The 27,723-nt window shown below is 46.5% G+C and overlaps 2 protein-coding genes across 3 annotated transcripts in view; one reads left to right on the top strand and one right to left on the bottom strand.

Moving 5' to 3' along the window:
- Positions 1 to 12,417, bottom strand: part of LOC149371694 (uncharacterized) — a 34,185-nt gene extending 21,768 nt beyond the window's left edge. Inside the window, exons 1-4 of the mRNA XM_089565934.1 lie at positions 12,223 to 12,417; positions 10,659 to 10,810; positions 9,714 to 9,873; positions 6,533 to 6,709 (exon numbers count right to left, since the gene is read on the bottom strand). Coding sequence (XP_089422060.1) covers positions 6,533 to 6,709; positions 9,714 to 9,873; positions 10,659 to 10,810; positions 12,223 to 12,298 — 565 coding nt within the window. The 5' untranslated portion in view covers positions 12,299 to 12,417. The remainder of the gene's footprint in view (positions 1 to 6,532; positions 6,710 to 9,713; positions 9,874 to 10,658; positions 10,811 to 12,222) is intronic.
- Positions 4,789 to 27,723, top strand: part of LOC149371693 (uncharacterized) — a 34,791-nt gene continuing 11,856 nt past the window's right edge. The window contains exons 1-3 of one of the 2 annotated variants that reach the window (XM_089565936.1): positions 4,789 to 4,861; positions 24,365 to 24,513; positions 25,325 to 25,544. In XM_089565936.1, coding sequence (XP_089422062.1) covers positions 25,348 to 25,544 — 197 coding nt within the window. In that variant the 5' untranslated portion in view covers positions 4,789 to 4,861; positions 24,365 to 24,513; positions 25,325 to 25,347. Of the gene's footprint in view, positions 4,862 to 24,307; positions 24,514 to 25,324; positions 25,545 to 27,723 lie in introns of those variants that run through there. The other variant, XM_089565935.1, reaches the window with a different exon arrangement.

Genomic DNA, 27,723 nt, shown 5'->3' with positions numbered 1-27,723 from the left:
TTTGAGAGTTACAGAAGGAGCGCTGACGCAGTCTGTTCCTCTGCGAGAAATTGCATGCACTTTGTGTAATTCATGCACAAGATGCTTCTTGCACCTTCCGAGAATGTTGCGTTTGTCAAAGTTTGCAGAGCATTTGCAGGTGACCACATGTTCGGGCAAGTTCCTCCTCGCTCCATCTTTGACATCTTTGTTGCGCTCTCTCAGCCTATACCATTTAGACAATGCCTTGTCTGTCCTATATATGATGACCCACACGATAACGGTATTTAACAGAAGGTTTCTTTTTTTTTTAATTAAGTGAAAGCCTTTTCATGTTTCTTTTTGCACTGTTCTGGTGGCAGGTCTTCACTGTTCCCCATCTTGCAAAGTGTTTCAAACTTGTTAGGCGCAGAAAAAACCAGCCTCACGTTGGACCGCACATGTCTAGGAACTGGAGTTGGTCATCTTCAGGCAATTCCTTCATTAGCGTGAAGTCCTTAAAGGGGCCCTGAAACCCCTTCCGATCACTGCATTGTGCTGTCATGAACACCTGAGCCAAATAATTCACTTTTATGCGCAGCAGAGAACCCACAATCATGCGCGAGTTGGTGACTTTTTCACGCTCGCACCCTCGGCAGTCGCTCACTTCTGCGTATACAAGTTGGGAGATGGCTATTCGTTAGATTTTTTCAGACGTCAGGCGGCCACCATGGCCAAGTCCAATCAGCGGCTTAGCTCCTGCAGGTCAGGAAGCTCCGCCCCCGGAGGTGGGGCCGGCGGAGGCGCGCAGACCTTCCAACGTGCAAAACGTAACGAGAGAAGAGAAAAAGGCGCAAAGACGCAGAAATTCAAATTTTAACTACAGATAACTCAGCTTCTACAAAGCGCATTAAAGGGATACTGAAGCAAAATCTTAAAATTGAGCAAAAACACTGAAAATAGATTCTCGGAATGTGATTACACCGAAATCTAGTCGTCACTGCGCATATTTTTCAGCGGATGGTTTTATTTTCAATGTTTCACGAGCGCGCGCCAAGACCTCCCGCCTGGCGCGATGGCGAAGAGCGTGACGTCATGGCACCCCGCTTGCATTCCCGCGGCGACAAATATGGCGGCGCCCTTCGATGCTTGAAGCCTCGCTTCGGACTTGATTCGTCGTTGTAACTGCCTTCTTCAGTGCGTTCAGTGGCCATAAATGGGACACTGGTCTTTCGCTTCGTCTCCTATCTCCGATAAGAAAACGTACGAGTAATAAATTTGTTTTGTTTGTTATTTAGAATGACGATTCTGCCCCCTTTTTGGCTTGAGGAGCGTCGGTTTGTTGACAACAATGGTTCCCCTCCTAACCACCAGATGGCGCCACAAGTCTAAACATCGTCGCGCATCTGTTTCAAAAGTGAGAATGTTAGAAATGGCGTAAGGTCCGGAAAATTTCCGGAGGCTGAATTTAGCGTACATAAGCGTGCATACGGTTATGGTATGTAGACAGCATCGATTAACGTCTTGACATATCTGTGTACGCCGTGAGCAGACGACAGACAGACAAGGAGCCGTGAGTAGCGATGGCAATCGTGCTTTTGTGGAAACGGTGGGCGCGCGGGTGTAATGACGTCTAGTCGCAGCTTCCCCAGGCGGCCGCCAGGTGCAACGATACGGCAATAAATCGCGGAAAAAAACGTGTTATCTGCCTTTTTCGCTAAAATGCTTGTCGGATTTATTAATTTTACTAGTCAAGCTCTTGTTTACATGTGAAGGAGCAGCTCCAAAAGTTTAGTTCAGTATCCCTTTAACAAAAATTCTTGCTGAACAATATTCGTGAAGTGGCGCACTTTAACATCCCAGGTGTACCTCAACTTTATCAGAGCCCTTTTCAGAGCCCCTTTAAGGGGCCTTGCGAATATTTTGAAAAGGCCTCTTAACATCACTCTGGGGTCCTGACTCGGAGGCCTCATAGACAATCAAAAACCATCTACATAGCGAAACACGCTTCTTTCACTTTTCTGTCACAGCAGCCAAATAAGAGGCCACTAAGAAGAGACGACATGAACAACACTATACAGGCTCCTTATTTCTAGACGTAAAGCCCATCTCTGAAGGTTAAGATGGAGCGTAGACAGAACCTGAAGACTTCAAGGAAGCTTTCACAGCTGATGCCTCAGGCATTTTGAAACCTTACGGTTCACATCCCTTCTGAACTTTCCTTTACCACTTTGAACAAAAAATTGTGCATTAGAGAGTAATATAGGTAGGTCTCAAGCTTTAGTCCTTCCAGGCACTGTTCTTCAAGTTACCGTGAAATTTCTCTGGCTTTTTTATCAGGAAGTAGCAAGGAAAGGAACTGCCTAAAAAGACAACCAACTCCAGTTCCTGTACTTGTGCCCATTCATACGACCAGAGCACACCTGTTGGTGCTGCTCTGTGCGCTCGAAGAAATATCGCATGCTATACATTTCAGCACACTGCAAGGTAGTAAAAAGAGCAGTAGCCACAAGAGCCTTAGAGAACACCCTATACAGGTCATGCCATCGTGTCTGGGGGCACAGGCTGTGCACTGCAGGCATGCTAATCCCTGTAGTGTTGGCTTTAAAGATTTACGCCGAGCAGCCATGATGACAGAGGAGCAAGAAGGACAAGCAAAAATCCTGAAAAGAAGCCCGTGGGTCTTTTCCTGCAGCTAACAAGGTTGAAAAAACTACAGAGAATGTTTACTACATTTGAATCGGAGCGAAAAAAACGGATTTGTGCTACATAGAAGACGACAGTGAGCAGGCAGTGCCGCGGGACGGTGCAGATGGAAGTTGATGAAGATGACGCTCTCCAATGCACAGAGCGAGAGTGTGGTACAATTTAACCCTTTCGCTGTCGGGTGTTTTTGCCCGTGACGCACCCCCTGTGTCGCACGCTTCCGGGATGATGGTCCCGCTGTTTCAACATCAGAATCTGACGATGCGGACCTCTCCTCTTCCTCGGATGAGACGCTGTCTGAGTCCGAATCCAAGCTCGGCTCGTATTCAGAATCGGAAGAGCCACCGCTCCAATGCGCAGAGGAAGGTCCCGCACGGTCAGCCATATCCGAAAGTAACCGCGTGCAGCGGGGGTGTGCTTTCAGTGGCCCGCAAAACGGAGAGGAATGGGACGCTATGTAATAAAGATGAGAGAGGGAGATGGAAAAAGGCTAAAACAAAGTTAGAGGAGCTTTACGTTTGCTGCTGCCAGCCGCAAGCGAGGGTGCGACAAGAGAGCGAAAGCAGCGATCGGGTCATGTGTCGGTTTCTTTGACTCTCGGAGTGGGAACGGCGCCACACGTGCGCGCGTCATGATCCGGCGAACACGGAGCGACCGCGCCACTCAGCAAAGAGAGAGGGGTGGGATGGCAGTCGCTCCGTACTCTTCAATACACGTACCAAAACAGTAAGGGGCGAATATACGAACTTGTAGAAAGATTCAACAGATGGCGCGGCTAGTCCAAGAGCGTCAGCTTTGCGCTCAAGCGCGAAATTTTGAACGCACGATAGAGAACGTACCGGTACGTCAGTGACACTGTGGGGGGGGAAGCGCGAAAACGTACCGGTACGTCCGTGACAGCGAAAGGGTTAACATGAGACGTGTTGGCTGCGATGATAGCCTAGTGGTCTCACTGAGTGGCCCTGTAAAGGAGATCTGTTTGCGCAGCTGCGGGTTCGACTTCTAGTCATGGATATTGATTCAATTTCTTTTCCTCTTTTTCATGGTTTGATCTCCAACTCAGCTGAAGGCCAAATTTACATGGTCTGTGATTGAAGCCCGAGTTCCCGTAGCGAAGCTTTCCCTTCAAAACTGAGTTATGACAAAAGCTTCTTCAAGCTAGCTCACTGGAACACTTAAAGATCAGGCAACATCTAATGGACACTTGTAGGGTGTCTAAAAGGATGGTTTTGGATGGGCATCTGAAGCCTGGTGTCAACATCATACAGTGAGAGCTGCAAGGGCAAACTTAAATGCGGTAACCACTGCCACTGTTGGCCCTGCGTGAATTAACTGTCTTGCCTCTCATCTTTCTTTCTTTCAAGGCGATGCATTGATGCCGTTGCTGTAGATTATTGAATGCCAGACAGCAGCATTCAGAAGGCCGCACCGACTACATGGAATATCAATGGTTATTTGAAATGAATATTTGAAATGAATGATGATTGAAGGTAATTAATCATCATGCTCATATTGATGGCTTTCCTGATCAGCTTATAAATACTAATTCTACTAGGTTTCAACAGCGTAATAAACTTCTTCTGCCTAAAGTGAGGACTAATTATGGAAAATTTACTACAATATTTGCCGGCATATCCTGTTGGAATACTTTGCCATGTGAAATTAAAGCGTCGTTTACTGTTCCCTCATTTCATCACCGCATTAAAGAGTACTTAATTAATTTCCTGTGTAGTTCACATGCCTAAACAGTAGTAATCCTTGTTTAAAGTCTCATTTTCTTTTCATTATGTTTCAAAGTTGTTGCTGTATATACTTTTTGTTCCGTTTTTCCCACATAACATTGTAAATTTTTTGTAGATTGTTTATTCATGCCAATTGATACACTGCCTTCCATTCTTTGCAATTTTACCCCACTTGATTTGTTCTAGGAGGTCCCCCCGACAGTCATGTACCTCCTTCTGTACTGATTTTATTGTATTTGTATTACTATGTGCGTTTTAAATAAGCTTGAAACTTGAAATACGCCACAGGTCGGTTGCGACTCCTGGCCAGCCCAACCTGGGCAACTCTGTGCCACTGCAACAAGCTATGCGCCCTCTGGGGAGGGGCCAAAATTTGTCTGACTGAAAACAAATGCACGTGGGCGACGCAAGCGCAATCTGGTTCCAGCTGCTGCCGCCACCTGTAGTATGCAGAGGTGAAACTCATACCTTGCGTGCTGCATTGCAGTTGATCGTAATTGATTTCACAGTCCACACTTCTGGATCTTCACAATATTCTGCCATTATTTACACAATTCACTGGAGTCATGTATGATACAAAGATGCACTTTGCAAAAGCATTTAATAAGGTACCCCATAATCATTTATTACTGAAACTAAACAGTCTCAGCATTAACAAGAATATCATCACTTGGATTACCGTAAAAACCCGCGTATAATACGAGGTTTTTTTCCCATAATTAGCGTCCTAAATTTCCGCCTCGTACTATTTACGGATCCGAACAAAAATTTTCGAAGTTCCTCGAAGTTTTGGTTTCGTTTTTGCGGCGTGGCTACGGCTTGGCTTTGTTACTCTCGACAAACGACGTCACGACGTCGTTTCTTTGTTGATCCGTTGGGTGCGCCTGTTGACAACGCACGTGCTCGCATGTAAGGCACGCTTCGTGAAGTGGATATTGTTTTAGAGAGCACGATGTCACGGTCTTGAAAACAGTACTCGGCTACTTTCAAGCGATTTTGGCTGCGGAGAACATTGGCAACGGTGCGGCCGGGAGGCAGTTTGGTGTCGTCGAAGGAAGCATTCGTGGATGGCCACAACAGAAAGAAGCCCTTTTCGCGTGCAGCGGAACGCGACAAAGCTTTCACGGCCGTTTGATGGTTGTGTAAACAAACCGTTCAAGGACGCAGTCAGGCGGTGCTACGCAGAGTGGATGCGCTCAGGTGAGCCTGCAGTGACGCCAACCGGGGGGCTGAAGCGGGCTTAAGAAGTGCGGCATCTCAAACGCCCTCGATGGCACGGAAGATGAGTACATTTGGGATGATTTGTCGGACAAAGAAATGTCCGAAGAAAGCGCTACTGAAGAACAAAGTAATTGAAGTGAAGTGCGGGATGCGATTTGAATAAATGTCTTCTATGAGCTTGAGTTACTCGTATTATACGCGGGTGAAACTTTTTTTCCCATTTCGCGTCTCTAAAACTTAGCCCCGTATTATATTCGGGTTCGTATTATACGCGGGTTTTTACGGTACTCCCTTTCCTGCCAACCAATAAGTATGTGTAAATGGGTGTTGTTCTTCCCACCTTCGGTAAAATCTGGCGTGCTGTAAGGTTCATTACTGGACTGGTTCTGTTCTTGATTTACATTAATGACATCAATATTACTTCTTCTACTAGATTATTCACTGACGAATGCGTTATTTATAGACAGATTACCAACACTGACGAGGCTAGGTCCTTGCAAGCAGACCTTGACAGAATCGCGGCTTGGTGTGAACAGAGGCAAATGCAAATTAACGTTTCTGAAACGAAGGCTACAACATTTACCAGAAATTCTAAGTCGCAAAAGCATTGTTACTTCATGAATAGTATACCCAGTGAAAAGGTTGGTTCCTCACTTAAATGGAACAAACATATAGATGCCGTTATAGCAAATCACTTAAAGCACTTGCCAAGAGTGCCCTATTTACCTTGCAGAAAGCTCCCAACACGCCTATAGCTGTAAGCACATATTGATGGAGGTCTTGGTGATATAACACAGCTGAGTTTTTCAGCATGAAGCCACTGCAATTCATGTTATACGCACATTCAATAATGCAACAGATTTCTTTCCTGCCTGCGTAAGTCAGACCACTTGGCTTTTGCTTACCAGGCCACCGGGGCGAAATGACGGTGGCGCCCTGGCTGTCCAGGAAAGGCACCAGCTGGGTGAAGTCTCGGTAGCTGCCAGGCGCCCCATGCAGCAGCAGCACAGTGGGGCGGCCCTCGCGCTGAGCAGCTGGCTTGTCTAAGCCCGTATGCATGTAACCAAGATTCACTTCGATCCCTGAAACAGAGAGCATTCCCAGTCAATAAGCATTGTGTAACAAAAGAATTCACAAGTGGCAAGAATAAGCGATACCTGCACAACATATGATGCAGCAATGATGTTTTTCACATACAGCTTTGCTCCATAGCAGCACTGGTGATTACAGTCAGCCACAAAATCAGTCTTCATGAGCTATTATAGCTCACACAAAGAACATCCATAAATAGCACTAAATGATATTTTCATGAAAACAAAAAACTACAACTCAGCTATAGCTGATTAGCAAAAATAATGCACATCACGTAAAGTACCACACCTATCATCATCAGCTTGACTACGCCCACTGCAGGACAAAGGACTCTCCCATGTCTCTCCAATTAACCCAATCCTGCGCCAGTTGCAGCCACCGTATCCCCGCAAACTTCTTATCTCATCTGCCCACTTCACTTTCTGCTGCCTCCTGCCATGCTTGCCTTTTCGTGCAGTCCAAACAGCTACACCTAAGGACCAGCGGCTATCTTGCCTTCGCATTACATGCCTTGCCCGAGCCCATTTCTTTCTTCTGATTTTGGCTAGGATGCCATTAAACTGTTTGATCGCTCACCCACTCTGCCGTCTTCCTATCTCTTAATATTACATGCATCATTTTTCTTTCCATGGCTCGCTGCGTTGTCCTTACCTTAAGCTGAAGCCTCTTTCTTAGCCTCCACGTTTATGCCCCATAGGTGAGTACCAGTAAGATACAGCTGTTGTATACTTTTTCTCTTGAGGGATATTGGTAAACTGTCACTCATGATCTGAGAGAACCTGCCATATGCGCTCCACCCCATTCTTATTCTTCTAGTTATTTCCCTCTCATGATCCGGATAAGCGGTCACTACCTGCCCTAAGTAGACATATTCTCTTACTACTTGCGGCACCTCGCCACCAATTGCAAACTGCTGTTCCCTTGCTAGGCTGTTGAACATTACTTTGGTTTTCTGCATGTTAATTTTTAGACCCACTGTTCTGCTCTGCCTGTCTTGCTCACTGATCATGCTTTGCGGTTCATGTTCTGAGTGACTTAGCAAGGCAATATCATCAGTGAATCGGAGATTACTAGGGCATTCTCCATCAACACGAAGTATCCCCAATACTTCGTGTCTTCCTGCCTGATACACATTTTTATTAGAATTTTATTGCAGACTTTATGGAGGACGATGGTAGTTGTGCACCTGCTATAAATATCCTCCAGTATTTTTGCTTATGGCTCTTCTGCACCCTGATTCTGTAACGTTTGCATGATTGCTGAAGTTTTGAAATGCTTTCCTGTGATCTATGTAATGAACAAATATTTTTTTTCCATAAAAGTTGACATCAGTATGAGGGAGGGTTCATTACGGAGGGAAAAAAAAAGTTTCTGACAAATTTTTTTGCAAAAGTCGAAATTTCATGTCAATATCAGCAGTTGCAATGGCCAAAAGCATTTTGGAGCAGTCTTTGTAGCAGTTGAAAATTTCGTTTGGAGCAGCTTCGTCATGTTTTTCAGCAGAAGAATTACAGAGAGAATGCCAAGATTTAAAAAAAATTACAAAGTGCAGCACGAAGATTTGAATGTGCAGGGTTGTAGGCGATGTCTTAGCCAGCTGTACAGATTTTTTTACGGCCAACACCGTAAATGGTCAACGTCTCCTTCTGTGGGCCTCCTACAACCCCTTCCTTGCCCATTTACTCCATCTGACATTGTCGGCATCGACCTATTCGGACCTCTACCGTTGATACCTGTGGGCAATCGTTGGATAGTCAACGTGGATTGTCTCCAGCAGTCAAACAGAAAAATATCTACAAAACAAAGCACGGCAATAAAAAAAAGTAAAAAAGATGTTAGAACCCCGATTACGCATACCCCATTCATGCATGACCCGCATTTTATGAAAAATGGGTGTGGGCCTGGAGAATCTCCCATAGGGATAAAGCATTAAAAGCTTCAATTGTATGCCGGAAAAATATGCACAGCCTGCTTCGTAATATGACCGGCGGAACCATTCAGAATGGGACGCTGGCGGAGCATTTTATTGGCAGACGTAACGTCAACCAAGTTGGTTCCAGATCAGAATCAAGGTAATGTGCATGCAACGATGAGATCAAGAGCATGACAGCTTGTAATGACAGTTCTGCTGATGGGCCGGACCCGAGGCAAGGTGGTGAGAGGTGGATCGTCTGGCCCGTTTTCCGTGCACTTCACTCAGGCAGGCATTAGGGAAATCAACTGTATGTTCATTGCAGAGGCAGTAACAAAATTAGACATTTCTATTACCATCTGCGGCTAGTTCTAGTACCATCGGTGGCGCTGCAGAACATCTTCGAAGGGCTGGAACAGCCATATTTCTGGCACGCTGCCCAATTCATCGAGGTGCATGTGACATCTACTTACCACGCAGGGATGCGAGCACTCACGCGCCTCGTCTAACGCCGCCTCTTCGAAGCCAAAAAGCATGGCTGCATATGGTCTCAGAACTGATTCTTGCAGAACAAAAATGGGGAAAAGAACTTTAATTTTTGAAAGCCAGAGTAGCAGACGTGTTTATTATGCAAGTGCATCACTTGTGCAAGGTTTTTAACTATGCGACATGGATTATACGACGGTGGTTCTGTGTGGCCTCATGAAAATGATATAATCGAGGTTGAACTGTTGCACAAAATAGTAGTGCACATAAATGAATGAGGGCTGCATCAAACTTGATTGCCTCGCATAGGTACAAGCTAAGATCTTGCAGAGGCTGTAGTCCAAAATTTTGCATAGTAACAATTTGTTTATTTTTCTTCTTCAAAGAAGAATGAAGTGTCAGCATCCTAGACCGTCAGACTGCCATCAGTTCAGTACGACAAGAAAAAGGAAACAGCATGTCGGATAACACTGCGTACACATACAATATTGTTGCTAAAATACAGAGTAAATGAATGTAAATAAATGCACTGCTGTAAAAATAACAGAGCTTTCTACAGAAGAAGAGCATGTCGTCACTAAACTATTCACCCGTACCTTTGGCAGGTGCATTCTGGTAGCCGGGCTTCCATTTCCTCCAGTCCTGGTAAAGCTTGGCACATGTGTGCACCTTGACGGTGTGCTCAGTGTAAGGCCACTCTGGTGGCTCCAATGGCGCTGGCTGCTTCTTCAGTGCAGCTGTGCCGGGCTCGAGAACCTGCAGAGGGCACAAATTCCGATGCAGTCTTCAATGCTTAAAACTGCTTACTGATGTAATGAACAAATTTTAATGCACAATAATGTTACATGATGGCAAGCAGAAGAACTAGATGTGATGACAGATGGCGATGATATGATTTAATGACTGTGGGCATAACACAGGTGCTCCTGCATGTACCACTACCCGCTTCATCGTCTTCTAGTCCGTCACATGGCCCCCCCGAGTGATCTACTGATCAACTCCATGTCCCCGAGTGCATGCAGCTGTCACTCGAAGACCGTCGAGATCACAACAGAGTTCAATACTGCTCAGTTCACTTGACAGGGGTTGCCCTTGTAGCAGCGCTCAATTCACCCTTCAGCCAACAGACTATCGGCCTGCGAAATGACTTTGTGACAGGAGTATTACACAAGAAAGTCAAAGCAAAGCATTCAGATGGAAAAAGAATGCTGAACCTCTGTGCTTAGATGGTTTAGACATAAGGAAATAATACAACCAAAAATAATACGAGGCCCGGGGAGAGTAGTTTCCCTATATCAGAAATGACCATTTGGGACAATTCAGAAATGACCACAGGGAAGCCTGGTGTTTGACTCCAGTCGTATATGCTGGATGAGCACACACTTTAGTAAGGCTCTGCAATGGCGAGAATGACCAAAGGATAGAATTCCTGCATGTGCTCTATGAAGGCATACGAATACTAATCACATCCAACTTGACTACACGAGCTCCGGCAGTTACAGTCAATGCTCGTTAAGGGAATGAAGATGCAGAAAACATACCTGTGTGGCAACTGCTTCAATTTGCCCCTGTGACCGTGAAGTGAGTAGCCCACGGCACAGGAGAACATTCTGTGGAAGTCTGCTCACTGCACAGACATTCTTGCAAGCCTTCAGGCTGAGCGCACTCTTGATTGTGCCTTGCATTTTGTTTTCTGATATAAAGAAAGAAAATTGACAGGTTCTGTCATTATTAACTACCACAATATGGCTACGCAAAAGGAAAAATGCAGCGCTGACAGAAGATCCATCAATCCTAAAATGTGAATTCACCTCAACTTTTCCGGCAGTAACTGATTTTTACATGTGCAGTATTATGTCTAAACTAGGAAACAAACTGGCTCAACATTACATAAATTAAATTGTGCTATCATGCGAACGCAATTGCTTCCATAGAAAAAGTAACTAAACCTTAACAAAGTGCAAGATAAATACTTTAGAAGCTAGAGCCATGTGATTAAAACAACAATGAACACAAGCACAAACAGCATCGCGACTCATTTAATTTACTTTTTTTTTTTTTTTGCAGAAACCTGGTTTATCGGAATTTAACGTCTCAAAGCGACCAAGGCTATGAGGAACGCCGCAGTGAAGGATTTCGGAAATTTCGACCACCTGGGGTTCTTTAACGTACGTGCACTGACAGCTGACAGTACATGGGCCTTTAGGATTTCGCCTCGATCGAAATTCCACAGCTGCGGCCGGAATCGAACCCACGTCTTCAGGCCAGCAGCCGCGCGCCATAACCACTCAGCCAAACCATCCGCTAAGCTGAAACAACATCGTTCACACAAACACCGTAATCACGCGCCAGCGTGATGCAAGCGTGAAGCTGCAGCTTTGCTATTAGTGAATAATTTAATTAAGCCGATTTTTTAGCCGAGGCTACGACAAGCGGAGACAAGAACAATTCAATATAGGAGAGAAATGACGTAAATGTTGCTGCCAGACGAGAGCCAGATACACAAAACGTTCTCTTACATAAGAAGGATACGTGACTGTTTGACACAAGCGTTGGCCAATCATGATAGTGCATGAAGCGACGGCGCAGATATGGACCGGTCTTACATCATGAACCACTTTCAATCCTCCTCCCCGATTTTTCCGGTTACCCAAGTGGAATTGCCCCGTGAAAGAAGACAACTAGCACACACTGTTGTAATCGCGCCTATCATTTTCGTTTCACGATTGGTACGAACATCCCTCGCTCTTCAGCCTCACCACCGGCGACAGCGCCAGAGAGAGGCTACCGCTTCCAGCGTCGACAGCAGCACCGTTGAACGTAACATACCACTATGACTGTCAAACCGCTCAATTTCCGTCCGCGCCACAAAACAAGTAAGAATTGGCCTCATTAAATGACCCGCAACGCCGGGTTTTCTGATGCTGACGGATATGTCAGCGGACGCCGGAAAAGCAGGCTGCCAGTAGGTTTGTTCCAACCCTTTATTCCCTCGCATGACAGGCCGGCGCAACAAGCGTGCCGCCTACATCTTGCCGGCTCGACAGCCACAGCCAGCGCCGAGAGAGAGATCAAGCCGCTGACAAAGAGCTGACAGGTACTCACGAGTGCGGAGGAGAGACGCAGAAACTTGGCGCACAAGGCAAGATTGGAACGGAGCAACGGGCAGAGCCGGCCTCATCTAAGGCACCATAGCAACGCCTGCACCGAGATGAGCTGGAGATGAGGAGCCGCCGTGCCGCTGCCGCAGGTTGAATGATCGAGGCAGGAGCGGCGGCCTCGCAAGGGTTACGTCACGATCGTGCGATGTGTCTCACCACCAAGGACACCGTCGAAAGGTGGCGCGACGTGCCGTTGCCGTAATATGGCGGCCTTTCCGAAACTCAAATTTGGGGGGGTCTGTTCTCGTAAGCCATGGAGAAAAGCCTTCAAAGCTGGCGCTTGGGAACCACAAGTAGCTGAGACGAAACAGTGTAGCGCGAGAACGCGCATCAATGTCAACAACTTGTTTAGACGAAGTCCGGTTGTTTTGGTTGCAGGTGCCCGGCGCCGGCCGAAAAGTGGAATGCGGGGAAAAACCGGAATTGAGGTCATGAGCGTGCGATGAACCGCATAACCGCGAGAAGGCGCCTGGTTAATGGACTTAAATGTCGTTTACCGCTCGCGGCCTCTCCGCTTGCATTCTGAAAAAAAAAAAAAAAAAAACTGCGGCGCAATAGCAACACAACAAAGAAAAGGACAACATATGCGCACTGTTCGGTTCATTCAAACACATCAAAAGGATTCGGAGTAGCATGCAGACTGGGGCGCCCTAAGCGCGGGCAATGAGGCGTCGGTGCCGGTCTAACTGGTTCACCCGAGTGTCGCGCGCTCGCATTGAAAACAGCCTGAAGTAGGCGAGAAAGAAAGCAAACGTGTATTTGTTGCAATCTTGCTTTTAGAGATGGGACGATAATTCGAGTTGAAGGTGAAATCAATGTCGGACAGTGTTCGATATAAAGCTCTTCTGTCACCATACCGAAGTCATTACAGCGTACATGCGCGGAAAAAACCAACAGCAGTAGCAGTACAAGGAGTTATTTTTTCAATGTGGCGAATGAACTCGGATTATCCCTTATATCGGGCCGACAAGGCAAACACTTTGCACTGATGTATGTCGACAATAGCCTCCTATCCACCTAATGAACTGGCAAAACAATTTCATTGTCAGTCGCCTTTCTAAATTAATGATTCTCGTCTCTTAATTAAGAGATACTGGAGACCAGGTGGAGCAATCTGTATATCAAAAAGCTTTATATCAGCATTGGTATGTCATCCTTTTCCTGCTTTTTGCGTAGCCGATAAGCCAGTAATTTCCTCCGGTGCCAGCTGCGACCATATCACCGCGAACCATATCAACGCGTATATATCACCATACCACCGCGTGCTACCACATCATCGCGAACTTCCTAACCTCATCCACCCACCTAACATTCTGTCGCCCCCTGCTAAGCTTCTCCACTGTTTGAATAATCAGCCCATTAACCTCAACGAACACCCGCCGCGGTGGCGCAGTGGTTACGGCGCTCGGCTGCTGGCCCGGAAGACGCGGCTTCGATCCCGAACGCGGCAGCTGAATTTCGATGGAGGCGAAATTCTAGAGGCCCGTGCGCTGTGCGATGTCAGTGCACGTTAAAGAACCCCAGGTGGTCGAAATTTCCGGAGCCCTTCACTATGGCGTCCCTCATAGCCTGAGTCGCTTTGGGACGTTAAACCCCAGTAAATCTAACCTCAGCGAACATTGATTATATTGGCTTCACATACACATGCCCTGCCCATGCCCATATTTCTTCTTGAAAACGACTAGAATTTCATTAACTCGCGTTTGTTTCCAGATCCACTCGACTGTCTTTCAGTCTCTTAATGTTCTTTTCCATGGCTCACTGCATTGTCCTGAATTTAAGTTCAGTCCTTTTCGTTAGTACCCGGGTTCGAACCCTACCGCGGCGGCCACGTTTCGATGGAGGCGAAACGCAAGAAGCGCCCGTGTGTCGTTAGCCTCCAAGTTTCTGCCCCGTAGGTGAGTACCGGTGAGATACAGCTTTTGTATACTTTCTTCTTGAGGGATACTGGTAACTTTTCATTCGTGATCTGAGAGTACCTGCCAAATGCACTACATTCCCTTCTTATTCGCCTGATCATTTTATTCTCGTGGTGCGGATCGTCGGTCACAACCTACACAAAGTAGATGTAATCTCTGGCCACTTCTAACACTTTGCTGATTATGGTAAATTGCCCTTCGCTTCTGAGACGGTTGAACATTAATTTAGTTTCTGCATATTCATTGTTATGCTTTTCCTGTCTTGGTTCTCGATCATGCTTTGCAATTCACACGCAAAATTGTTACTTACCAAGACATTGTCATCAGCGAATCGAAGATTACTAAGGTATTCTCCAGTAAAACATACACACGCGCGATAATTACCATTATCAGCCTGACTACGACCACTGCAGGGCAAAGGCCTCTCTTATATTTCTCCAATTAAACTCGTCCTGTGCCACGTGCGACCAGCCTATTACCGCAAACTTCTTAATCTTTTCCGCCCACCTAACTTTGTGTCGCCCCCTGCTATCCGCTTCTCTTGGAATCCAGTTCGTTTCCCTTAACGACCATCGGTTATCTATCCTTCGCAATACGTGCCGTGCTCAAGCCAATTTCTTCCTCTTGATTTCGACTAGGATGTGTGTGTTCCAAAAATGAACCCATCTTTCTGTTGCAAAAGTATATACGAGTTAAGCTGAAAATAGTTTCTTAAGGAAACATTTTATTCAGTCCACTTTCCGCGTCCGGAGCCCACTGGGCTCCAGATCAAAACTGATTTCTTGGCAGCGGATTGATCAATATAAGATAAAGTCACCAGAAATTGAAAAACATAACAGGATTTAATTGACGACGTTTCGGCTGGAGGACCAGCCTTTTTCGAATGTATTAGAGAGACTGACGGAACGGGCGGCAGAAATCACAGCAAGCATTGCGTTTCTTCTTTTTTTTTTTCAATGTCATTTGTATGGTGACTTGTCTGGTGGCTTTATCTTATATATATATATATATATATATATATATATATATATATATATATATATATATATATATATATATATATATATATATATATATATATAGCGAAGTATACGCTTCGTTAAAGGAAACATATTTATTCTACTCGACGTTTCGATCGGAAGACCGATCTTCATCAGGAGTGATTTTACATTGTTAATGCATATTTATTCTACTCGACGTTTCGATCGGAAGACCGATCTTCTTCAGGAGCGATTTTACATTGTTAATGCATCCCCTTTTATATGGGTGCATTAACAACGTAAAATCACTCCTGAAGAAGATCGGTCTTCCGATCGAAACGTCGAGTAGAATATGTTTCCTTTAACGAAGCGTATACTTCGCTATATACTCTTGTAAGCAGTCAAGTACTCCATGCTTTCGCAACCTATATATATATATATATATATATATATAGACACACACACACACACACACACACACACACACACACACACACACACACACACACACACACACACACACACACACACACACACACACACACACACACACACACACACACACACACACGCACACACACACACACACGCACGCACACACACACACACACACACACACCACGTGTTTGAGGGAAATCTAAAACATTTCCAAAAATAGGCTTTTTGGGGCATAGTATTACCAGTCTCGGCTGACACTGGAAAGCCTGTGATTTTTTGAAGTAGTTAGCTGGTTAACTAATTCCTGATAACTGACTTTTAACAGTCAACTGGTTGCAATTAGAGTTTTAGCCGGTCATTAGTAATCGCTATATAAGTTTTTAGAATTTCGAAAACGCGGTTACCCTCGCCGCTGTAGTTCGACAAATTCGACTGCATCGTGCGAAAATACACGCGCTTTCGAAAGTGTGCGTGCAAAGCAGCTGCGCCAGTGTTTGCTGCTTCGTCCTTATTTCCTTTGCGCTGCTCCTCTTCATCATGCTCCAGTGCACAAAACTATACTCGTGGAGAATTTTTTTGGCAGTGCTGTAGAGGCTAGGCAGGAAAGGGAAGGAGAAGGGTTTTGTACCCCTGCCAATGTTGCTCATTTATCAGCTCCTTAGATTCGCCCGTTTCACCCCTCTGCCTTTCTAGTCCGAACAATGAAAAATCCACCACCACAGCGCAAGCACAAAAGGTCGTCTATTTCTCTTTCCTGCCTACCTCTACTGCATTGCCAAAAAAAAAGTTTGCGAGTAAAAAGCAAATTTTGTCTAGCCATAGCACCAAGGGTAATCGTGTTTTCGAAATTCTAAAAACTTATATATGGCTATTACTGAGGGCCGGCTACAAATCTCTAATGGCAACTCGGTGCCTAAGTCTACTAGTTACAAAGTTCATTATTAAAAATTAGTTAACTATGTTAATACTTGTTAAATACTTGTTAATAACTATGTTAAAGGGGCGCTGACCAGGGTCCGGACATTTTTAAAAAACAAGCCCACTGCATAGATGAGGCATCGAAGATAACCTCTGCAAAATACTAGAGCCATGCGCGCCCCGAAAAGCTGCAAAAATTCAAATCAAAGACCGCTCGTTCTTTCCTCCAACAAAAACGCCCCCGCCCCACTACTCTGAACCCCCTTGACGTCATGGGGGTTACTTTCGCTAAAGGCACTCCATTGGTGCATCGTTCTGACTGACGGGAGAAGGTTGGGCCAACGTTTCTAAGAAAGTCTTTATCTAGAAACGTTGGGTTGGGCGTAGCCTTGGCGTCGCGTCGTCTGCATGGATAGATGGATGGATGGATGGATGGATGGATAGGAGCGCCCCATTTGAAACGGGGTGGTGGCACCCGCCACCATGCTCAGCCCTTCCCTCTTTATTATTATTTTTTTTTTACTGTGTTGGCAATTATCATTAAGAATCGCCATCATCTTTACCTACAGTTTTCTACAATTCTAACCTTATGCCACATCTCTGCTTTTCAGACACCAATCCTCCAATCGCTTTTTGCTAACTTCCACTGCAGATTTGTTTACATGGCCATTGTTATCTTTAAACCCTAGGGCCTCAGGAAGAGTGACTGCGCCTGCATCGACATCCGGATGGATACCATCACATTTGATTATGAGGTGTTCAATTGTTTCCACAGATCTACCACATACGGCACATGAGTCATCTTCTTCGTTAAATTTCTTTTTGTAGCTGCGCGTTCTAAGACACCCTGACCTAGCTTCAAAAAGCAGGGCACTGCCTCTTGAGTTATCACAACGCTTTCCGCAGCGCCATCTGTTTTGCCACATGCCTACAAACCCGCATGAAGGAACAACAACAATAAAAAAAAACTGCGGAGGGAGCGTACGGCGACAGCCTTGAACCCTAGCCATAAAAAGTAAAAAATAGTAAAACTGAGGGAGTTGGTTCGCCCCCCCCCCCCCCCCCGGCGTGATCACGTCACGAGACGCTCTGCGTGCGCGCTCCCTTCTCAGTTTTTTTTCTTCTATGCAAGCCCCCCAAAACAAGGTTTTAATTACTAGTGCAGCAGAGCCTTTCCCTCGCTCGCCCACTTGACCGCTCCGCACACACACCGCTTATCCTTCGTGCATCTTGCGTACGCCTTGACTCCAAAGAATGACATGGGCTTTGGAGCGGAGAAAAGACACAAACACACAGAACACAAACACGCATGGAGAAAAGCAAACGGGCGGTTGCCGGGTCCGCGCTTCGCCATGTGTTTCGAACACAACCGACTTCCGCCCCTCCGCTCGTGAAACGGTGGGGAGGCCTAAAAAAATGAAAAGGTGGCTCGCTAACTGAGAATGACCAACATATGTATGAAAGGATGCGCTCGCTAACAAGTCTAGCGGCGAAACACCGCGGGGAGACCCAAAGAGCAAAACAGAGGGAGTGTTAGGAAACCCGCAGCGCCCCCCCCCCCCCCCCCCCCTCCGCTCTAATAGAACCAGTAGCAAAAACCAAGAAAATAATTCTATTGAAGGCTGGGCCATGACGTAGACATGTGACGCACTCCACACACACCACACCTCTGGCTAACATCGCAGAAGGAAGGGGTGATTTTGCCTTGCCGAGCCTACTCGACGAGGAGCGGGAGAGAAAAATCTCGAGGAGGGATCGGAAGGAGAGGAGGCTCGCTCCGAGAGGGGTAGAGAGTGCTTTTGACCAGAGGGTGGTCACGGGCCCTTTAAAGGGGCTCTAAAACACCTTCAGGACCCACAATCACGCGCGAAAGTTGGCGAGCCCGTTCTGGTGACTTTTTCACGCTCGCACCCTCGGCCGTCGCTCGCACCGGCGTATGCAGTTTGGGAGATGGCTATTCGTTAGATTCTTTCAGACATCAGGCAGCTACCATGGCCGCGGCCAGTAGGCCGCGTAGCTCCGGCGGGTCAGGAAGCTCCGCCCCCGGAGGTGGGGCCGGCGGAGGAGCGCCGACCTTGCAGCATGCAAAAAAGTGACGAGAGGAGAGGGAAAGGCGCGAAGACGCTGTATTCCGTGTCGTGTGTCTGGAAGTCGGATTGCAGTATGGTGGCCTTGAAGCTTCCAAATTAAAGAGGCAGAACTGGCAGTGATCTTATGTGATGCGTGCTCACATCACAGAACACACATCACATCACAGAGTACACATCAAATAGTAATGTGTGCTCTGCGGTTATTTATCCTCAATCGATAATGAGTTTCAGTTTGCCAGTATACTGCGCACGACACACACCGCACTCGAGAAGGTAGACTACGTTGCTGGTGTTACCTCGAATTTTGAATGAGAAAGACGACGCTGTGCTACGAACCTGTGTGTCCGTATTGATAATCGGACAGGGGTTACAGTGCGGTTTATTACAAGGTGTACACCCTGAGTCTTCAACGTTGTCTAATTTCGAGGATGTTACGCCATCATTTCTTGCCTTCCGATATACGACACGGGGTAGTTCGGGAAGCGAGCTCCTCATTTTGTCACTCTGAAGAAGAATGTTATGATACTTTTTAGAGCCCCGCCGCGGTGGCTCAGTGGTTACGGCGCTCGGCTGCTGTCCCGAAATACGCGGGTTCGATCCCGTCCGTGGCGGTCGAATTTCGATGAATGCGAAATTCTAGAGGCCCGTGTGCTGTGCGATGTCAGTCCACGTCAAAGAACCCCAGGTGGTCGAAATTCCCGGAGCCCTTCACTACGGCGTCCCTCATAGCCTGAGTTGCTTCGGGACGTTAAACCCCAATAAACCAATACTTTTTTACAATTGCATTAACATTCCATGCTGATGGCGAGTAGGCTAATATTAGATTAGTTGGGAAATTTGTCTGCGCAGCCTTGGTGTTATTTAGGATTGTACGGCGATCTTTTGCTGCTGCTTTTTTCAAGGCATCGTCGATGATGGGCTTCAGGTAGCACTGTCAGACCAGATCTTCGTGGAGCGTCTCACAGTTAGAAGCGAAGTCCTCTTCACGGGAGCAGATGCATTTAAATCTTAGAGCCTGACTGTATGGCATTCCCCTCTTGCAGTGTTTCACGTGGCTGGGTTCAAAATGCAAGTATTGGCGCTTCTCTGTGGACTTCCTAAACACTGAGGTGACAAGCTGGTTTTGCGGGATTCGAAGTGCACGTCAGATCTCGCAAAACCAGCTTGTCACCTCAGTGTTTAGGAAGTCCACAGAGAAGCGCCAATACTGGCATTGGGCAGCTGGGCAAGTTGGTGTGTGTCTCACAGGAAAGACAGCGCGTTGCTGGGCGCATATTTTGGCAGCCATGCAGTTGAAAAGTTATCAGTTTCAGAAGAGTGACTACTTGGGTTGGTTGGAACATGCTTCGCAGGAAAGAGACTGCTTTGTTCTACGCAAGTGTTGGCAGCCATGCAGAAGAAAATTAGTGAATTTTAGAATAGTGACTTCTTGGGCTGGTTGGTGCATGATTCACAGGAAAGAGAGTGCATTGTTTATTCTTAGTGTTGGAAGCCATGCAGACGAAAAGTTATCAATTTCAGAAGTGTGGCTACTTGGTATGGTTGGAACATGCTTCACAGGAAAGAGACTGAGCCATGCAGAAGAAAAGTAATGAATTTGAGAGGAATGAACATATCTGCTAGTTGGTATCTGTTTCTCACGAAAGATATTGCGTTGTTTGGCGCAAGTGCGGGCACCCATGCAGACGAAAAGTAACCAATTTGTGTCGAGTGACTGCTTGGGCTCGTTGGTACATGTTTCACAGGAAAGAGAGTGCGTTGTTGAGCGCACCTGTTGGCAGCCATGCAGACGAAAATAAAGAATTTGAGAGGACGGTGTGTTGTTGGGCGCACGTGTTGGCAGCTATGCAGAAGAAAAGCGATGATTATGAGGGGACTGGTATTCTGGGCTAGTCGGTATGTTTATCACAAGAAAAGGAGTGCGTTGCTTGGCGCAAGTGCTGACAGCCATGGAGACGAAAAGTAATGAATTTGAGAACTCTGACAACTTGGGCTTGTTGGTACTTATTTCAAAGAGAGTGCGTTGTTGAGCGCCCCTGTTGGCAGCCACGCAACCGAAAAAAATGAATTTGAGAGGGCGGTGTGTTGTTGGGCACTCGTGATGGCAGCAATGTAGACGAAAAGCAATGAATTGAGAGACTCTGGCCAGTTGCGCTAGTTGGTTTATGTTTCACAGGAAAGAGATTGCGTTGTTAGGCGCAAGTGTTAGCAGCCATGGAGACAATAAATAGTGAATTTGAGAAAACTCACAACTTGGGCTAGTTGGCACGTGTTTCATATGAAAGAGAGTGCGTTGTTGGGCGTGCGTGTCGCCAGCCGTGCAGAAGAAAAGTAATGAATTTGACAGAACTGACATTGTGGGATAGTTTGCACGTGTTTTACAGGAAACAGTGCGTTGTTGGGCGCGCGTGTTTGCAGCCATACAGACGAAAAGTAATGAATTTTAGAAGACTGACAAGCCGGGCTAGTTAGTATGTGTTTGACAGGAAAGATATTACGTTGTTGGGTGCAAGTGCTAGCAGCGATGCAGACGAAAAGTAATCAGTTTGAGTAGAGTGTACTGCTTGGGCTCGTTGGAACGTGTTTCACTGGAAAGAGAGTGCGTTGTTGGGCGCACGTGCTGGCAACCATGCAGACGAAAAGTAATGAATTTGAGAGGATTGACATCCGGGGCTAGTTGGTACGTGTTCCTGAGGAAAGAGAGGGCGTTGTTGGGTGCAAGTGCTGGCAGCCATGCAGACGAAAAGTAATGAACTTGAGAAGAGCGACTACTTGGGCTGGTTGATACGTGTTTCATAGGGAAGAGAATGCGTTTTGGGCCCAATGTTGGCAGCCATGCAGATGAAAAGTAATGAACTTGAGAAGAGCGACTACTTGGGATGGTTGGTACATATTGGACAAGAGAGTGCGTTGTGGGGCTCACGCGTAGGGAGGGATGCGGAAGGAAAGTAATAAAATTGAGATGATACGCTATTTGGGTTGGTTGATAATGTTTCGCAGGAAGGAAAGGTTGGCCAAAAAATGTTCATCGGAAGAACACAACACGCGTGCGCGCTGAAAGCCGAATTATCTCTAATGCTGGCACTTTCCTTGTTCGTTTTTCCTTCTTTACTTGCTTCTTTGTTTTTCCCTCTCCGTCTCCTCGTTTTCGTTCTCCGTGATTGCAAGCCACATCCTTCATGATATGCCCGTGTTGGCATGCGCGATAATTTGGGGTTTAGCTCGCGCGCGTGTTGTATTCTTCCAATGTCCTGTTTAAACAACAGGAGGCGTTTCGTCCTGTTGTCTAAAAATATTAGTCGAGATTTGCTGCTCTTGTATTTTATAGAGGTGAGATTGGGAAGTCTAACCATAGCTGCTCAGTTGTGCGGCTCCGACGAGAAGGCCCCGTGTAGAGCCTATACGGTAGTAATCCTTACTATGCCATCTATAGAAGCCATGGCACCCAACGCTCAAGTGTGAACTTCTTACCGCGCACTGTACCCGATGCGGAAAATTACAATTCCTCAAAATCGAAGTTTATTTGTTGCGGTATATATCTCTAAAACCTTTTCTTTTTTATGAACGGCTTGCTGGTTTAGCAACCTTCCCTTTTCGAAACCTCTGATGTCACAAACTGATTCACCCCTCACATTCTTTGCTTCTCTTTTGAGTGCTGTTCTGGTCTACTGGCACGCCGTAAACGATGGGGGTTTACTAACTTTTGGGTACACTTGAACAAGTAAACTAGCCAGTTTGATTCTGTGCGATTTTTCTTTCTTTATACTTTTCGCTTTATACTCCTGCCTTTATCAAGGGGCCTTCAAATCTGTTTTTAATAATGAAAGCAAATCAATGTCACATTAGGGCGACTGCCAAGTTCAAGGTCATAAGAAGGGCATGGGCGCTGACTAAGCTCATCACCCTGAATACTGTGACAGACGTCTTGTGACCAGGGAACTTTCAAGCTGTCCGCATTTAAAGTACAATCAGAGGCAATTCATCGTTTAAATAGTAAAGAAATAGCACATCCCGTAGACACCTAAGGATGCTGAAATATTCATCACCATCATCACCACCATCATCAGCCTGACTGCGCCCATTGCAGGGCAAAGGCCTCTCCCACGTCTCTCCAATTAACCCCGTCCATTGCCAGCTGCGGCCACCGTATCCCCGCAAACGTTTTAATCTCATTCGCCCACCTAGCTTTGTGCCCCCCCTAGCTACGCTTGCCTTCTTTTGGAATCCACTCAAAGCCGGGGTCGGCAAATAATTGTGTTGTTCGGTACGATCCCATCGTCGTCGCCACCTCTTCGCCTTTTGAGAGGAGGCAAAGCACTTACTACGTCCATTTAAATGAACAATGAGCGCCAGCAGCAATGCATCTTTATTCAGCTCGTGCTGGCGCTAATGAGCTCATGGCTCAGTTTTGAAAACGCATGTTGCGTGCAACGAACATTGTTTTCGTCGTTTATCTAAGCAGATTTATTTTAGAAAATAGCTGCTGGCATCTATAAGGGAGTAATTAGTCAATGGCATTGGCAAGCGCCGCTATACGGCTACAAACGGAAGCTATACAGCTTCCACAAAAACTCTGCAATTTAAGAAAAGATCTTCATTTGCGAAGTTTTTGTGGAAGGTGCATGGCTTTCCTTTGTAGCCACATGGCTGCGCTGGGCAGGTTTCCAATGAGTAATTACTCCCTTATTACAATTATGCTCCACCTTAGAGGTATTCCCCTAAACATTTGGCCAGCTGCTGGCATGACGTTGTGTTCTAGTCGGTGACTCATCCCAATACCGAAAGCACCGTCAGAGTCACCTGGTGGATCCTTGTTCTACTTAGTAAAGAAAAAATTGCCAAACACATAAGAAACTGCTGCAGGGCGCCTGTTGTACTTATATCGTTTGGTTTGGCTTTGAGTATATAGTTTAAACCTAGGTGGTGATTCTTCAACTAACATATTAGTCATCAGCTGCATTGATCGAATGCTTTTGTAGCGCAGTCCTGAAGCGAAGTCTGAATGCTTGATGTCATTGACGCGGGGAAAGTAAAGTGAGCTAATAGTGGTTTGCCCAGACTTCTCCAACTGACAGAATTCTCACGTGAGAATAGGAGCTCTTTGATCATACCAGCTGCCGCGGGAGTCGGGATTGAAATCCGGCGTCGTTGAGTGTCTGAAATGCAGAACCTGGCCAGCGCTCATGACTGAATTTGGAATCGGGGTATCGTACCCGGTATGATTAAGGAACAGTTATGCTTACAATTCGCCATAGCCGACGACACGACTTAAACCACCTGTCACGAATTACTGCTCGGAAGAACGGGTTCGCTAATTCGAGGTTAGACTAACTAAGGCCAGCTCCACAGCACTAGCTTTCACGAGGCCGAATTGTTGAAGGCCTCCGCTGCTCTCAGTACCAGCTCTAGTATCCTGTCCTAGAGGGTGAGTCAAACTCGCCACTTGCAGCGGCTTGCCGACATTGTGAACATTTTTTGTCAGTGACGACAGCAGCAGCAGCACGGGCGACGACAAACACGGTAGCAGCCCCAACAAACGAAAGGCCGTTCACGCCAAGGGCCACGCTTCTTAGCCGAGCGTCCAGCGATGTCGCCGGTTTGCCATCCCTGCGCTTTTTCTCTTCGCGGCGACTGCACGCCAGGCTGCGTCAGCTGCGTCTGGCTATTCCGAGGGGGCTCGCTAGGCTCCGCTGGGCACCGGGTTTTTCTTCCTGAACTGCTTCTCCTCTCTTTTCTCATAGGCCGCCGAGTAGAACGGGAAAAGGACACACATGGCAGTCACCTTCTCCACCGGCATCCTGTGCGGCACGCATATATAAGGACGAGCCGGAGCGCTCATGGAAGAACTCCAGCTTTGGAATATAGGCGGTCCTTTGGTTACTTCGACGAGGTGAGTGTGCATGTGCGACGCACTGTCTTCGTCTTTCCCACGGTCCACTGGGAGGCTTCTGAACCCCGCGTATTTCCTTTTTGGAAGATGCTCGAATATGTCAAAACTATATCTGGAAACAGCTGTAAACAGTGAAAGCAGTGGGTTTTCTCGTAACGCAGATAGTGCGCACTTTCCTCTCAAGTGAGGCGGTAGTTGGTTATATTAACTCTATGCTTGAAACCAAGACCTACTGAACTACAGACCTGCACACTTGGCCCTTCTCCAGCGCGCATGTTCTAGTTCATGCCTTTTGCCGCTAGGGTAGAAACATTACGGGCGGCGTGGCGCTAATATATACCTGTTGAGAAAATGGCCTCCTACATCATTTTATTTCAAACAACGCAGTTTTGTCGTTTGTCCACGTAATCATTATCATCCATTTATCTATGCTAGGCACGGTGGTGCTGACGAAAAGAAAGCGGATAAAAAGGAAGACTTCTTTTATACTCTTCCAGAGCGAAGAAAGTCGTTATTATGAATATTTTTAATGCTGATGTTGAGATAGCAGAGGAAGACGAAACAAATGTATTAAATATCTTGCTCAAATTGGCAAACGATGATGATGATGATAGCAGACGAACAGGTCAACCGAGCGCCCTCAACGGCCAATAAGCTAACGAAAGTTGGCGCACGCTGCTCCATAAGACCCCGCCATATGTGCAGGTCTGTAGTTTAGTAGGTCTTGCTTGAAGCTATGACAGTCGTGGCACAGAACTGAGCATGTTTGGAAACGGCGAGCCGCCATGGCAGTGAGTGCGGAACAACGCAGGGGAGCTCCGTCGAGCCGAGGCGATGGGCGTCTGGACGGCTGCTTTCTTCGTGGTGCTCTCCGTCCTGGTGCGCCCCTCGGAGCAGGGCAAGTTTCTCAAGATGGCCCTGGCCGCGTCGGCGCTGGGCGGCCACTCAAGCTTCAGCATGATGCCCATCCCCATACCCATCCGTCGGGAGCACAAGGAGTACTACCCGGTGCACTACCCCGTGCACGTACCGTGAGTCGTCCTCAGCGCAGCCTCTCCTCAGTGTGCACTTTTCCTACGACGCATATTGTAATACATAACGCAGGAGCCTGGAATCGCCTTCCATTCCGTATAGCTGAAAAAAATCCTGAAGGTAACTCATGGACAAAGAAAAGAAATACAAGGACAGGCTCTAATTCGCAAGTGAAGTTTATTCTAGGATGGCATGGAATAGAAAACTTTATTCATCAGTTCATTAGAAGCTTATTGACTGCGTCTTCGCGCAGTGTCCACCATGACACTCCTTGTGGACAGCCTTCGGTGGATTTCAGGCTTCCGTGCCTCCTGGCGACGAACGTGCTCATAAATAGGAACACAGACGGTACAGCAGAAAAACACAGAGGCAGCATTGATCGCATCCAACACCATGCATAGAAACCAAATCACTAATATTATCATTGCCACCAAAATGATGAGACTAAAAATTCAAATTCCCTATCAGTCAATCCTAGGTAGGTTTGAGTGGTACAGTTAGCGCTATTCAAGCGGATGTGAAGGGCTTCCTTGAGTTCACGAGCCAATTGGTCACTGTGCCTAGAAAGAATAACTGTGCTGCCAAGCAGTGGTGTTCACTGTTTTTTTTTTTTTTGTCGTTAGTACCACACGTGCGGCAATGCCTCGGCCGGTTATTAAGGAAATCTCCCCCAAGTAATCTCTTGTGCTCTCCTAATCTTTCGTCAATACAACGGCCGACCTGGCCTATGTATGAAGCACCACCTCTGCGCTTTCTTAGCTATGCGTTTCAACCAACTTGCCCAACTTTTCTCGCTTCCAAGGCGTAGTTATAAGTTTCACTGATCATTTTTAACCCCATCCAAATCGACATGTCAGGTCAGCCGTAAATTACGTGCAAGAACAAGCACACGCAATGTAATAAGCGTACTTTAATGAAATTTCGATAACGAACTGAGTGGTGAGTACCTTGGTGTCATTCTACATAAGAGAAGCAAACTACCTTCGCATGAAGGTTTCCATCCATCTTCCACTGCTTCTGAATATGTTTGCACTTGAATAACCAGAGACGGAACCGTCCTCAGAGAGTAGACTGGAGACGAGGGGTTCCTTCACAGCACTTTGAATATGTTAGGGTACCCAACACGGCGATGTCACCAGGTGTGGCCTCACTGACAGCGCGCACATTACCTCAACTGGTCTCTACATACTTGTTAAAAAAATTGGCGTTGTTCGCACAGTTGCTTACCGTAGCATATCTCGTGTACCGCCATTTTCACTGCTCGTCCTGACCTCCTTATTCGGAGAGTGGCGCTTGCGCATATGTACGGCAGTGTTACGACTGGATGTAAAAAAAAAAAAAAAAGTTGGATCAGATTACACTTTCGAACAAATTAGTAAATTTTTCCTAGTTTGTAAAACAAGTCTGTCTTTTTTAAATGAGGAGTTCTTGCTTACTTCGTTAACATCATCAGCCGACTAAAGTTTACTCCAGAGCAGAGACCTCTAACAGCATCTCCAATTATTCCTGTCCTGCGCCAAACGCAGAGACGTTGTTGCAGCAAATTTTCTAGCCTTCATACGACACTTGGCGCCCCGTGAATGAGTTTTCCTTTCTTTGGCACGCATCTCACTCGCTAATAAACATGCAGCTGTCATTTCTTTTTTTTTCTATAATTCCAGCTAATATATATTCAACTCGCCCTTGCTCTGCAATCTAACCATAACTTTGTTTAGTAAAATGTTTAGGGAAATCCCCATAGATGGAGTATGTTTGTAATAAGGGAGCAATTACGAATATACTTCACCTTGGAGACTCCCCTAAACACTTGACCAGCAATGGTCACTTCGAGTTATTGATCAATTCGCTCTCGCCCTACCATAAGCTAGCCGTCCCGGTGAGCTTACTTGGTAAGCGACTCCTCTGAAGCGGTGGTCCCGGGTTCGATCCCCGGACCAGGACAAACTTTTCTTTAACTGGTTTCTCTGGGAGCTGTGTAGCTTTCCTTTGTAGCCGTATGGTTGCGCTTGGGTGGATGTCAATGAGTAATTACTCTTTTAATATAACTTTTTGCCTGACATGTAAAGGGTGATTTTTTTTAATCCTATGCAGCTTTGTGTAAAAAAAAACAGGATGGTGATGGTCACGTGGATGCTGCCTTAACTGGGAATGTGCTGGGCTCGGCGCACACAATATAAC

The sequence above is a fragment of the Amblyomma mixtum genome, chromosome 1 (assembly GCF_055824585.1).
Source record: "Amblyomma mixtum isolate Tamu chromosome 1, ASM5582458v1, whole genome shotgun sequence".
NCBI lineage: Eukaryota > Metazoa > Arthropoda > Arachnida > Ixodida > Ixodidae > Amblyomma > Amblyomma mixtum.
Note: the sequence above shows the minus strand (reverse complement) of the source record. Positions and strands in the feature narration are given on the sequence as shown.